The following is a 13,632-nucleotide window of genomic DNA, read 5'->3' on the forward strand; positions in this document are numbered from 1 at the left end:
TGGACCAAATTATCTAACTTGTTCCTATATTGCCTGTTACATTGCTAGCCCTGCATCTCAGCATGTGCCAGTTTTTCTGTCAGCCCTCAAAAGTGTTGCTTATTTGGGAGAAGTACAGATACATTTTACTTACTTTGAACATGTTTGATTTTAGCCTTTGAGATGCATAGGACAAATGTAGGTATGTAAATGTTCTTGTATCCTGGCTTCCCTTTGACTCACAAATGAATGGAGTATACCTATTACCTAATACCTTTGTACTGATAAATGTTCTTCTGCCTGAGAGCACAGCAGGATATGGATTTTATGCCAAACAAATCTTCATTCCTTTCTGGATTCTTTAAACTTATCTGCCACTACCATAATCTTACGTAGTTTGGGGGAACAAGGAGAAAAGGAAATGCTCTATATCATCTGTGTTTCTGAAAACATAAAAAATGTACTGCTTTTTCCTGTATTCTTATTTATATTGTTTAAGAAATCTGTATTGCTGATCCTAAATCTGTCTGTGCTTGACTTAAAATGCATCATATCATGCCCAAACCTTCAATTCACTAGATACACACAACAGATGTGAGCACTACTCATTATATTGAAATGTTGCAGCTTTCCCCCTCTCTCTTTTTTCTTCTTCCAAATGCTTTCCTACACGTGGACCATTAACTACCCTCTTTTCTACATCAAAGGTGATGATCTCTATCAACCCAAAAAGATGGTTTTAGGGTTGTGCGACTGGTTCAGCTGCAGTGGGTGCCATGCTGCAGGGGACACCACAACAGTGCTGTAGAACAGACTGAAAGAGGTGGAGGGCACCAAATTTTAGTATCACACAGGTCGCCACTGAAATTTGAGAGCCTAAAGTCTTTCCTCTGCAAATACAAAACATGAAAATCTAAGTCCTCCTTGGGTGAATAATGAAACAGAAGAGAGAGGGAATAGGACAAGAATGGGGAACTTGTGGCCACCATATCTTGTTGAACTACAATTATTGTTAATAAGAATCAAATTTTTATAGGGCCTTTCATTTGAGGACCACAGAGCAGTTTACAATATAACAACACAAAAATGCATAGGATTTTCTCTTTAGCTTCTGTTAAAACAGATTTCCCTAGCTGAAGCCTTCACCTTGTTTCAGTGTTGCTTTTTTCACTTGGTCCCTCAAAGACATATCTTGGAGAATAGCATGAACATCTTGCCAGTGTCTGCAAAAAAAGAAAAACGGGGTTGATTAAAGAGACAGGCTGCTATGTAGCAGACACCACTTAACAAATAATAAAAATTGTTAAATGTGCAATTGCATTTGTGCATGGCCATTAAAGGCTTGATTACATGCTCGTAGCTACAATGTATTTGGATTTATATCCTTGGCATCTAGGCAAGAGGCTGTAGCATTATATTAGACTCTTAAAGTAAAAAGTAGGGACAGATTCCTTCGGGGTGGGTGGGTAGGGAGTCCACTTAGCAGGACATATGGAAACTGAGTGCATTTAAGTAATTTATTCGCTGGCTAACTTTAGCATTAGGCTTGATATGGCAGGTAACATTTTCCATATTTCTTATTTAGTGAAATATTACTGCGTCTGTAACCCTTTGTGTATCCTACCACCAAAACTATATTTTATTATAGTGTTTAAAAGTGTGGGAAGACTCTTTTGAAGGTGCTGTCTTGGAGGCCCATGTGATGGTTTTCCCAATGGAAAATTAATATGTTGACTAAGACCATATCTACATTATACACTTCAAGCTCAATTATAGCACTTTAATAGTCGTGGTTTCCCTCAAAGAATCCTGGGCATTATAGTTTGTTAAGGGTGTGGAGAGTTGGAACCCCGTTTCCCCTCAGGGAGTTACAATTCCCAGAGTAGCTTAACAATCGTTCCCTCTTCCTAGGGAGCTCTGGGAATTATATTTCTGTGAGGGAATAGGGTACTCTTAACAGCTCCCAGCAGCTTTCACAAACTACAGTTCCCAGGATTCTTTGCTGGAAGCCATGACTGTTAAAGTGGTATAGGCTGCTTGAAATGAATGGTGCAGCTGCAACCTGACTAAGGAAGATGTTCTGACTAGATCTTGTCAGGTTCTGTAACAGGGGTGGGCGGCCTGTCAAATTTCATGGAGGGATGGTGGAGAAATTGGGGACAGGGGAGGTCAAGAGTGAAAAAAGTACCAAAAGGTTATTTCCACCCTTGAATAATATTGGGTTGTGTCCAATGTTAGTCATACTCAAAGGAGACCCATTGAAATTAATGGACATGTCTAACTTGGGTCCATTGACTTCGGTGGGTCTATTAACATGGCTGGATCCAGCTCATTTCTTGCTCAACGAGAGGCCAACATCTCAAAAGCTAGGTTGCCTTCCCATATTCTCGTGCTTGAAATCTTTTGACATATACTCTGAAAAAGAAGTCCTGGGGTTTGAGATGCCACTGATTCCTTATTAGCACAGTATTCCAGTAACAAGGAGAGAATATTTGACTAAAACATATCTTTATTGCCATACAGGATAGGCTTGCAAGTTAAAGATTGTCAAACTGAGACCTCCACAAACACTAGGTTACAGCATATTTTACTTAACTTCTCACACTGCAAATGCAAAGTTTGTTCTTTTATTGGGGGTTTTTTAATGGAAAGCTTATACCTTGGACAACATACAGATAGATTTTCAGTAAAAACCAAATGCAGTGCTTGACATTTCACTTTATTGCAGAGTCGTTTTTAGCACTGGCTTTAAATGTTAGTCTGCTTTGGCTTCCTTTTTATTTCTTTTTCCTTTAAGGATGGTAATTTAGTACTTACAAAACTAAGACAGGTGAGATCCTGAAGGAACATATTTGGGGATGGGGAAAATTCCCCAAATGTGTCTGACATCCCTTCAGTCTTGATATTTAATACATACATTCCATTTTTAAACCCTTCAAATCTATATAGTATATTGCCCATGTGAGAAACAATGGTTTAACATAGCAAAATCACAATGCATAACAGACTGAAATAAGTCTAGCAACTGAACTTCCTTAGAAATATGATTTATGACTATAGATTTTCACAATTTGTGGGTCTACACCACTGCATAAAAAGCCTTACCTCAACAGAATAGTACTACACTGGCCTATGTAGCTTCAGAGTTCATAAATGAAAATAGAATTATTTCATTTATGATTTATACCTTAGTGAAGCAGCATATAAAGAGATGCTGGACAGAGCAGTCTATTTCCAGTCTGTGTCAGTTTCACACGTGTTCATTCATAAATCCCTTCCATCTGGTTTCCAGTTTAATCTGTGCATTTCCACCCCAAGCATATTAAAATGCATACTAGCCATACTCAGAGTTGACCCACTGAAATCAATGAGTAATTGGACTTGGTTGGTTCTCACCATTTTATCACAACATGTACGTTATCTGAATGTTAATAATAATAATAATAATAATAATAATTTATTATTTCTACCCCGCCCATCTGGCTGGGCCTCCCCAGAGTGGTGGCTTCCATAAAAACCAAAAATACAATAAAATATCACACGTTAAAAACTTCCCTGAACAGGGCTGCCTTAAGATGTCTTCTGAATGTCAGGTAGTTGTTTATCGCTTTGACATCTGCTGGAAGGGCGTTCCACAGGGCGGGCGCCACTACCGAGAAGGCCCTCTGCCTGGTTCCCTGTAGCTTTGCTTCTCGCAATGAGGGAACCGCCAGAAGGCCCTCGGCGCTGGACCTCAGCGTCCGGGCAGAATGATGGGGGTGGAGACGCTCCTTCAGGTATACTGGGCCAAGGCCGTTTAGGGCTTTAAAGGTCAGCACCAACACTTTGAATTGTGCTCGGAAACGTACTGGGAGCCAATGTAGGTCTTTCAAGACCGGTGTTATATGGTCTCGGCGGCCGCCCCCAGTCACCAGTCTAGCTGCCGCATTCTGGATTAGTTGTAGTTTCCGAGTCACCTTCAAAGGTAGCCCCACGTAGAGTGCATTGCAGTAGTCCAAGCGGGAGATAACCAGAGCATGCACCACTCTGGCGAGACAGTCCGCAGGCAGATAGGGTCTCAGCCTACGTACCAGATGGAGCTGGTAAACAGCTGCCCTGGACACAGATTTGACCTGTGCCTCCATGGACAGCTGTGAGTCCAAAATGACTCCCAGGCTGCGCACCTGGTCCTTCAGGGGCACAGTTACCCCATTCAGGACCAGTTATAAACACATTTTATCCTAAAATATGCATTTTTTTGCATATTGGTATATTTTTGAGAAATGAACTTCTGCAATACAGAGAAGTATGAAATGCAAAGAATAATGACATTTTTGTCTTTGAATTAATCAGGGAGGTGCAAAAGAGGTCAGTTTGGTGACAAATGTTGAAAAAACAAAATTTTATTCCATCTCTCCTAGAAAGAGAAATAGTCAATGTCTATGCAAATTAAAAATCTGGTTGATTTCTAAATGTAGTCATATCCATGATATATAATATGTGCATGTACCAGCTGTACATAATTCCTGTTATCTGTCACTTTTTCTGCACAGCCACTTTCTCTGTGGAACCCGCATTTCAAATTAAAACAAAACAATTGTTAGGCAGAACTGCCAGTGGGGACACTGATCTAAAAAGACTCCAGTGTCCATGTGTGATTGCCAGTGCATGGGAATATCACATCCAGCCTAAAAAAAGGGGTTTCATCTGTTTAAAATGTGGGTGGAATGCAGTATTATTGGCTGAGTCATTTGCCAGCCTATATTTCAAGTGGGAAACTTCAGCCTCAGGGGCCAAGACTCACCCAAGGCCTACAGCACATGCTTTGCACCTTCCTTGGGTAATTTTGCCTGGCTGGAATGTGCTCTTGGATGGGTGTAGAAACCTGCATACTACACAAAAGTAAAAACCCCTTTTCTTGCCTTGCCGCCTTTTGTCTCTGGCCCCCATGATATTGGTGATATTCATCAATACCATGCATTTGCTCTATTATTTTCACTAAGAGAGGTGTTTGCGCACACACTTTACCCTAGCCTATACATTTTTACGCATGTCACTCAGCAAAATTCAGAGAAGTGCGGATTTCAAAGTGGCTGTGTTCTGGTTTGAAAATTTGTTTGTTTATTAAAATATTCATACACCGCTGTTCTAGTCATACAAAAATACCAGAGTGGTTTACAACAATTTTGCATTTGAAACCACACTTTTTAAAAAACCAAAAAACCATACAATAAAAATTAAAAATCCATAATCAGCTAACTATTATGGAAAGACAGGACAGAAAAGTTTTTAACATACTGTTTTGGAAATGCCGATCAGACAGGTCCACCCTTAAACAGGGAACTGATTCCAAAATCCACCTGCTCCCATCCCTGCTCTTCAGACCCCAATTGCTGCCTTCATCTATCCACTCCCTGCTAGCCCACGTTATGACAGCAGCTGAAGTAGGTGGCTTCACTCCACTGCACAGCAGGCCCAGCCCTGAATAGGTTACACATGGGCAGTTGGACCTCTCATGTTCACCTCTGTAAGGATTAAAACTGGTCTGATTCAGTGGAAGGCTGCTGCAAATGCACTGATGTGAATAACCAAGTTTCTTCATATTTTCCGAGCTGAGTGTGAAGTCTTCTGTCCCTCGTGGAAAGTGCTCCTTATTTCCATTGCATTTATGCTTTCAGAAAGTAATTTCTCTCTCCCCCCTCCCCCTGTATTTAGGCCCCATAAGCAGCGTCTTGGTGAACAAATATGGCAGCCGGCCAGTCATGATTGCGGGCGGGATCCTGGCTTCATTTGGAATGATTAGCTCTTCATTCTGCAACAGTGTGCTAGAGCTTTATATCTGCATAGGTGTCATTGGAGGTAAGTATTAACCCGCTATCCCAGACAAAGCCCTTGGGTTTCAATTTTTTAAATGATAACTCAACTTGTGGTGCATGTTCTTTGCACCATTCTTACTGTGTCACACGCAATTACAGCCCAGGCATTGATTAGCTAGTGGCAGCACTTATTATAGTCATCAGTACTCCATATTTCTACAGATTCTTTTAGCCTTTAATCATGTCGCCATACACAGCAAGGAATACAAATCCAAGTGTACCCAAAATGCCCCAGTTGCTGTTTGTCATGTTATGAGTTTATTTACAGTGTAGTACAGTTTTATGTGGAAATTCTGTAATGTAGGAGCAAGCTCTAAATGCAATGTTTCCAAAAAATGGGCTTCAGTTACAAGAGCCTGAGGATGGGGTTTGTATGATGTAACATCAGCGAAGGCCCTATTGATAGAATGCCCATTCTATCCACCCTAACAGAGTCTCTAGATGACTTGTTTTCTAGGCTTAGTTATACTGCCTAAGGCTGGTGCACACATGGTGACTGCACGCTCAAGCGATGGTCTGCATTTGTGAATGAGAAACCACACACAGATCAAAAACGGCACACAGGATTGTTGTCTCTCAAACACGATGCTTTTCACAACACGATGCTGTTACCAACCTACAGGCTGAAGTTGAGGCTCCAGTTTGTCATGTCCTGTCAATTCTTTCAGCCTTGAGTCGCAAAGATGCAGCGTGCTGACCTGGCTGTGCAAAGTTAACTGAAAGATGCATGGATCAAGTTATGACAGGCAATCCTGTATACTTTAAAAAAAATCAAAAAAATCTGTAGCAGTAGCCATGCACTGAGTAGACATGACAAGTGGACTTCTGAAGACAGAGACTGATTCAGGAACTGGCAGGCCATGATGATACTGACCTGTGCTTGAGCATCTTGGAGTAGCTTCACCATTCCAGCCACCAGACTTACCGTATTTTTTCGTGTGTAAGACGTACCCATGTATAAGACACACCCTATTTTGTGGGACTAAATTTAAAGAAAATGAGGGGAGATGGCCCAAAGTTGTTGAGCTTTTTTGGGGGGGCATTGCTGGGGGTTGCCAAAGTGGGCAGCCGCTCCCCCCACGCCCTGGTGGGAAGCTTCCTAGGGCATGGGCCACCAACCAGCTGGCTGGCACACACGGCTTCCCCTCCACACCACTGCAGGAAACACTCCCAAGAGCATGCACCTCCCGCAGTGGCATGGGGGGGAGTTGCACTCCTGCCAACCAGCTGGCTGGTGTGCACAGCTTTCCCTCCATGCCGCTGCGGGAGACACTGGAAGCCAGTGTGGTGTAGTGGTTAAGAGCGATAGTCTCGTAATCTGGTGAACCGGGTTTGCTTCCCCGCTCCTCCACATGCAGCTGCTGGGTAACCTTGGGTTAGTCACACTTCTCTGAAGTCTCTCAGCCTCACTCACCTCACAGAGTGTTTGTTGTGGGGGAGGAAGGGAAAGGAGATTGTTAGCTGCTTTGAGACTCCTTAAAGGTAAAGGGACCCCTGACCATTAGGTCCAGTCGTGACCGACTCTGGGGTTGTGGCGCTCATCTCGCTTTATTGGCCAACGGAGCCGGCGTACAGCTTCCGGGTCATGTGGCCAGCATGACTAAGCCGCTTCTGGCGAACCAACCAGCTGGCTGACAGTGCGCAGTCCCCCCCCCCCATGCCACTATCCAGCTTTTTTACGTCTAATACATGTAAAAATATGGTAAATTCATTCACCTTATTCTCCCAAAAGCTTTGTGAGGTAGGTCGCCAAAGAGAAAGCAGGTCACTTCAAGCCATCCCAGCAAGTTTCATGACTATATAGAGATTTGAAGCCAGGTCTCTCCTGCTCAAATCAAACCCGCTAGCCGCTGTGCTACCGGTATGTGAGGACTTAGAATTAGGCTGTAGAATGAGAAAGAGTGTTATCCACATAGGATGAGTAACATCCATAGAGGAAAGACATCTTTGCTCACAGAATATGACATGAATGCATTCAGGGATACTCTTCCTTCTGGTAACTAATGTAACCCAGCTGTAAGATTGCTAGAGGCAGACTGGCTGCCGGCGATGCCAGGCCTATTCCGCTATATTCTTCCTGTAAGGTTCCCAGTCACAGCACCAAAGAAGGAATCTGAAATGTTTGTGCGAGTCTCTCCTCCATGGGAAACCTCGGGACCCCGCAATGATGTGGGAGGGCGTCATTTTCTGTGTAGCGGCCCATGTCCATTAAGCATTTTAAGCCTTATTTTTATGTGTACCTATTCAAACCTAAGTAAAGGATAAAGCTAAAGGCAGAGGATTTATCCTTCTAAACTCTTGCCGTTTTCGTCGAGAAGGTGACATTTAATAACTTCTGTGAAATGAACCAGGAGCAAATTGGATTATAGCTTAGTAAAATACAGAAACAGTGTGCTCAAGGTCTTGATATCATTGTTCCTCTGTCACTCCGTTGTCTGCAACATGAATCGTGCGTTGCAGAGCTCTCGCTTTTATTGCACTGCAATTTGAGGGAAACGAGAGAAATTTTGTGTGGCATATCAGTGACATTAAAGCACATGGGAAGCAATGAACGCTCACGTTTATTTGCCAGCGCCAACAGCTTTTTAATATTTCTGGAGAATTACTAGCTGGCATTTTGGCTGTTTGTTGTTTATATGGGGTGCTTGGAAGGTGACAATTTGGTACTATTCTAGGGGAATGCTCTATTTTTCATGTGTGTTTGTGTGTGTGTGTTTTCTTCCTTTCTTTTAGGTTTGGGCTTGGCATTCAACTTGCAGCCAGCTTTGACAATGATTGGCAAGTATTTTTACAAAAAACGCCCCATTGCTAACGGACTGGCCATGGCTGGGAGTCCAGTCTTTCTAAGTACTCTGGCACCTCTCAATCAGTTTCTCTTCAATGCTTTTGGCTGGAAGGGAAGCTTCCTCATTTTGGGAGGGCTTCTTTTGAACTGTTGCGTGGCCGGGTCTCTTATGAGGCCCGTCGGACCCACACCAGCCCCTGTGGTCAAAAAAGACGTAGAAAAGGGGAAAGGAGATTCTGCCTTGCACAAGAATGACAAGAAGTCCGTTTGGCAAACCATCAACACATACTTAGATCTCTCCCTCTTCAAACACAGAGGGTTTCTGATTTATCTATCTGGAAACGTCATCATGTTCCTTGGCTTTTTTGCCCCCATTGTATTCTTAGCTCCTTATGCCAAGCACAAGGGGATCGATGAATATTCTGCTGCGTTCCTCCTCTCCATCCTGGCTTTTGTTGATATGTTTGCCAGGCCGTCCATGGGCTTGCTCGCAAACTCCAAATACATACGGCCCAAAATCCAATACTTCTTTAGCTTTGCCGTTTTGTACAATGGCATCTGCCACATCATGTGCCCGCTGGCCGAAGACTACACAGGCTTGGTTGTGTACGCAGTACTTTTTGGACTTGCCTTTGGCATGGTGAGCAGTGTGCTTTTTGAGACCCTCATGGATTTGGTTGGCGCTAGCAGGTTTTCCAGCGCTGTAGGACTCGTCACCATTGTGGAGTGCTGCCCTGTTCTTTTAGGCCCTCCGTTGGGAGGTGAGTATATTGATGATGGTCATGTTAAGAAAATGGCAAGTATGTATTTGAGCTGTTAAGAGACCTGCCACCAACAGCTTGGCTGGTTGGTGCAAGTCAATATATGAAATTTAACTCCATGCCCACCTCATTCAGATTTATTTGCTTTCCTGGCCCCACCCTTCCGGAATCTAATGTTTCCTTGTCCACAGATTTCCTTCTGTCCTTGAATCCTGTGTGAAAACGTTTTTTTAATTTCCTTTCTCCTTGGCCCTTTGGTTCCCTGCACCCACCCTCCCGCTTCCTTCCATGTTTCCATAAGTTCCCACCTCTCAATCAAGCAATCCATATCTTCTGGTCACCTGTCATCCCAATCAGATTTCTCCCCTCCCTCCATTCTCCACTGGCTTTCTTCAGACAGCACACAGTTTTATCGGACATGGTGAGCTTTTTCCACAGGCTCCCCTTTCTTCACCTTTCTCTTCCACACAGCATATGCAAAGATCCTTCCGTCTACCATTTCCTACTGTACCCTACAATATTATTGTTGGTATTACAGGTCTATCCTGCATTTCCACCATGAAGACCAAGGCAGTGTACATGCCTGGTTCCTGAGAATCACAAGTGCGGGGGATGCTGTTGTGGGCAATCCCACAAGATGCTGTTGTCCTTTAATGCAATGGTAGTCCTGTCTGAATTGCCTTCAATGGGTATAAGGAGGGAAGAGCAATGGATCACCAGATATTCTTATGGCTTTTATTTTCATTCAAAGTTAGGTGTGTAGACATTGATATTATTTTAATTTGCCCTGGTCTAAATATAAAAAACCATTGAACAGAACATTGAATTATCGCGACTGAACTGAATCATGACCTTTAATTGCCATGCGAAAAGAGCTTTCTTCAATTAGAAACTGGCTACTCTAGCTCTCAGTATGCCACCTAGTGGTGTATTTACCTCCTGGGTTAGTAATGATCAGTCCTGCTTAGACTGCTAGTTTCTCATGGAAGATTCCCGAACTTATTTTGGCATATACGCTTTCAGAGTTTCTGCCCTTCTTCTCTTACACCCGTCTTGCCATTTACTTTTATTTAATGGTGGCAAACATAGCATTACTTTCTGTTGAATCACTTGTCAGTCCATAGATGGGAAGGATCCCATCTCCCATTATATACTTTACTTATTCTGAACTTTTTACACCAATGCACAGTCAAAAGAACAATTCATAGCAGCTCGTAATCGATCAGCTGCATCTGTGTTGTTCTGGATTGGTCATTTTTCAGCAAACAGACAGCACCTTTCCTAATGTGAGTTCTCTTCCTCTTTCACCACATGCACACACACACCTCCAACCTTGCAGTTCTTGAAGTAAGGGGCCTTACACCAGTGAAGCATTTCCAGAGAGGTAGTTATGTTAGCCTCTTGGAACAAAAGAGTCTTGGGACACCTAAAAATCTGTCAAAATTTATTCTAGTATAAGCTATTGTGTACTCAGGCTCACTTCATTAAATGCCTAAAGTGAAATCCTAGTTAACAAGTATGCAAAGGAGAACAGTTGAGGTAAGAGTCAAATGGCAATGCAATGCAAAATTACAGTCAGTGATGAGCAGAGTTTAAATATATGTTAAATTTAACATATAAGAGCAGCAGATCGATGATGATTGCCTTAACTCTTGAACCGTTTGCAAGAAACAGTCAACAATAGCACAGAAATCCTGGCACTGTTGAGCTAAGTACAGTGGTACCTCAGGTTAAATACTTAATTTGTTCCGGAGGTCCGTTCTTAACCTGAAACTGTTCTTAACCTGAAGCACCACTTTAGCTAATGGGGCATCCCACTGCTGCCGCGCCGCCAGAGCACGATTTCTGTTCTCATCCTGAAGAAGAGTTTTTAACCTGAGATACTATTTCTGGGTTAGCGGAGTCTGTAACCTGAAGCGTATGTAACCTGAAGTGTATTTAACCCGAGGTACCACTGTAACACTATTTCTACTTGCAAAAGTTGCATTCGGACCTTCCTTTCTGCCTGCCATGAGAGAATGATTTGTTTCATCTTCAGTATTATTTGCAGGGATTCTCTTTTTATCTTCCAGGTTTGCTTGTGGACATAACGAAAGATTACAAATACATGTATTTTGTCTGCGGTGTCATTGTCATCGTTGCAAGCATCTGGCTATTTATTGGGAACGCGATCAACTACAGACTTTTGGCAAAGGAGAAGAGAGCGGAAGAGGAGAGGCAGAGAGCCCTCAAGCATGCAGATTCCAAGGAAGTGGAGCCCTTGACCCACAAAGAGAGCGAAGAGATGGTCAGCAGATCGAGCAAACTGCCAGAAAACCCGTCAGAAAGAGAAACTAATATTTAATGCGCGCACACACACAAAAAAGAGATGTGGTTCAAATACTCATATTTATAACTTCCATTAGAAGTATTTCTTCAAAGTACAGGCCAGGTTTTATAGAAATAATAATCAGTTGCAATTCTGAAGGGGGGGAGGAGTTTGCAGAACATAAAATAAAACCCGTCGCTTAGATCCCAATCCTGCCCCTTCCATGGAGAGAGAGAGAGAGAGAGAGAGAGAGAGAGAGAGAAGGTGCAAAAGGATTCGCCGTAGAACATCATAATTTCTCTCTCTCCCACTGTGCTGCCCCAGAAAAAGGTAACCATGGTGCATTTAGATTATCTGAAACTCTTGTATTTAGGGGGGGTTGGGGGGAGCTCTTTAGAAGGGGATGCTTCAAAAAGTGGTAAGCTAGATCTGCTGCATTTGGGACCCCTCCTGCTCATTGGTATTCAAGCCTGGCCCTCACAGTTTCCATGGCTGTAACATGGCCAACCAGTCACAGCTAAATGAAGCCTTTCTGCACCTTGCCTCAAGCATCTAGCACCTTGAAGCTCCTCAGATGCAAAATCTGTATCCACCAGCAGTGAAGAAGTAGCACGGTGCAGCAAAGGTGTAGGTCATGCTGTAGTCCTCTGTGGATCCAGACCCCATTCTGTTCTCCGTGCAGGGACGGAATAGGATTGAGGCATTATATTGTGTTTTGTTTTGGTGTCAAAAGTATTAGGTCTCCTGTTTTTACTTGGTGTGAGTGAGTCCGTTCAAATGCTGACTCAAATCAGGGTAGAACTTGGATGGCAAGGTCTTCCAAAAAAAACCAAACAATTCCTGCTACAAACATATGTCTAATGCAAAAATAGGTGGTTGTCTAGGAATGGAAAACAAAGGTCTTAATCCTTCAGATATTGATCAATGCCTATTGACCTCTTTGCATGGTATGTTTTGGGCCAGAAGGAGAAAAGAGTGTGAAAACATGATTTTAAAAATGAAAGGTTACTGTTAACAGCTACCTGAGCAAAAAGCGCACAAAGCAAATTACTCTTTCATAGGGAACTTTCAGTGGATCAAAGGCTGTTTTCTTTCTGATCAAATTTTACTATGTGGATTTTCAAGGACAAACGAAATCAGATACAAGAACTGGTGGGTTTTATTGCTAAGCGCAATAGGTGTTTTAATTGTGGCAAATAAAGGGTCATTTCCCTCTGCTGTAATAGATTTGACACTGAAATATTTACAGCCTGATCCTAAGACTTGCAAAATAATACTTAGGATGGGTTGTGTCCAACTGCTGCATTGTTGCAATATAACAAATATGTAGATATGCTGGCACAGACGTTTAGGATCAGGGTATAACTTCCGAACAACACGTTGCCTTGTGCTCATCACTGTATTCCAGACACATTTGAAATCTGTTTTACATTTGTAGTTGTCACTGCCACTTTACCCAGTTACCTCTGTTCTTGAGACCTTGGACTCAAAAGTGTATTTAGATACACAAAACTGACCCCCGCTAACAAAATTCCTGCCAAGTAGGAGTTAGGGCGAATCTACACTGGTTGGTTATAGTGTTAAAAATACGTTATAAAAATGTGACACCAGAGGGTGCTACAGAGCAGCGATCCATTGGCAATGGGAAATTGCATTGAGAGCTATGTAACTTCTTTATAGCGTTTAATAGCGTTTTTCCAGATCAGTGTAGATTCCAGCCTTAGTCCTTTACTACTGTAGACCATGTGTGCTCAGGCATTCATAGGGCTAACAGGGACCAGATAAAATAAATGTGGGAGCAGCATACAGCCTAGTTGGCCATCCTGGATTTCTCCCCGCTGTCAATAGCAGAGACAGTAAGCTTTTTTGTCTCTGTAGGTAGATCAAATTATTTGAAGGCAAAAGAAATATTCTGGCGGTTATCAGTTCCTTATGGAACAACTT

At 42.7% G+C, this 13,632-nt stretch overlaps 1 protein-coding gene across 6 annotated transcripts in view; it reads left to right on the plus strand.

Moving 5' to 3' along the window:
* Positions 1-12,911, plus strand: part of SLC16A7 (solute carrier family 16 member 7) — a 97,364-nt gene extending 84,453 nt beyond the window's left edge. For all 6 annotated transcript variants that reach the window (XM_083574583.1, XM_083574584.1, XM_083574586.1 and 3 more), the window contains 3 exons: positions 5,674-5,817; positions 8,568-9,380; positions 11,453-12,911. In XM_083574583.1, the coding sequence (XP_083430709.1) occupies positions 5,674-5,817; positions 8,568-9,380; positions 11,453-11,724 (1,229 nt within the window). In that variant the 3' untranslated portion in view covers positions 11,725-12,911. The remainder of the gene's footprint in view (positions 1-5,673; positions 5,818-8,567; positions 9,381-11,452) is intronic.
* The last annotated feature ends 721 nt before the right edge of the window (positions 12,912-13,632 follow it).

Source organism: Podarcis filfolensis (genome assembly GCF_964270895.1).
Source record: "Podarcis filfolensis genome assembly, chromosome: 10".
Classification (NCBI taxonomy): domain Eukaryota; kingdom Metazoa; phylum Chordata; class Lepidosauria; order Squamata; family Lacertidae; genus Podarcis; species Podarcis filfolensis.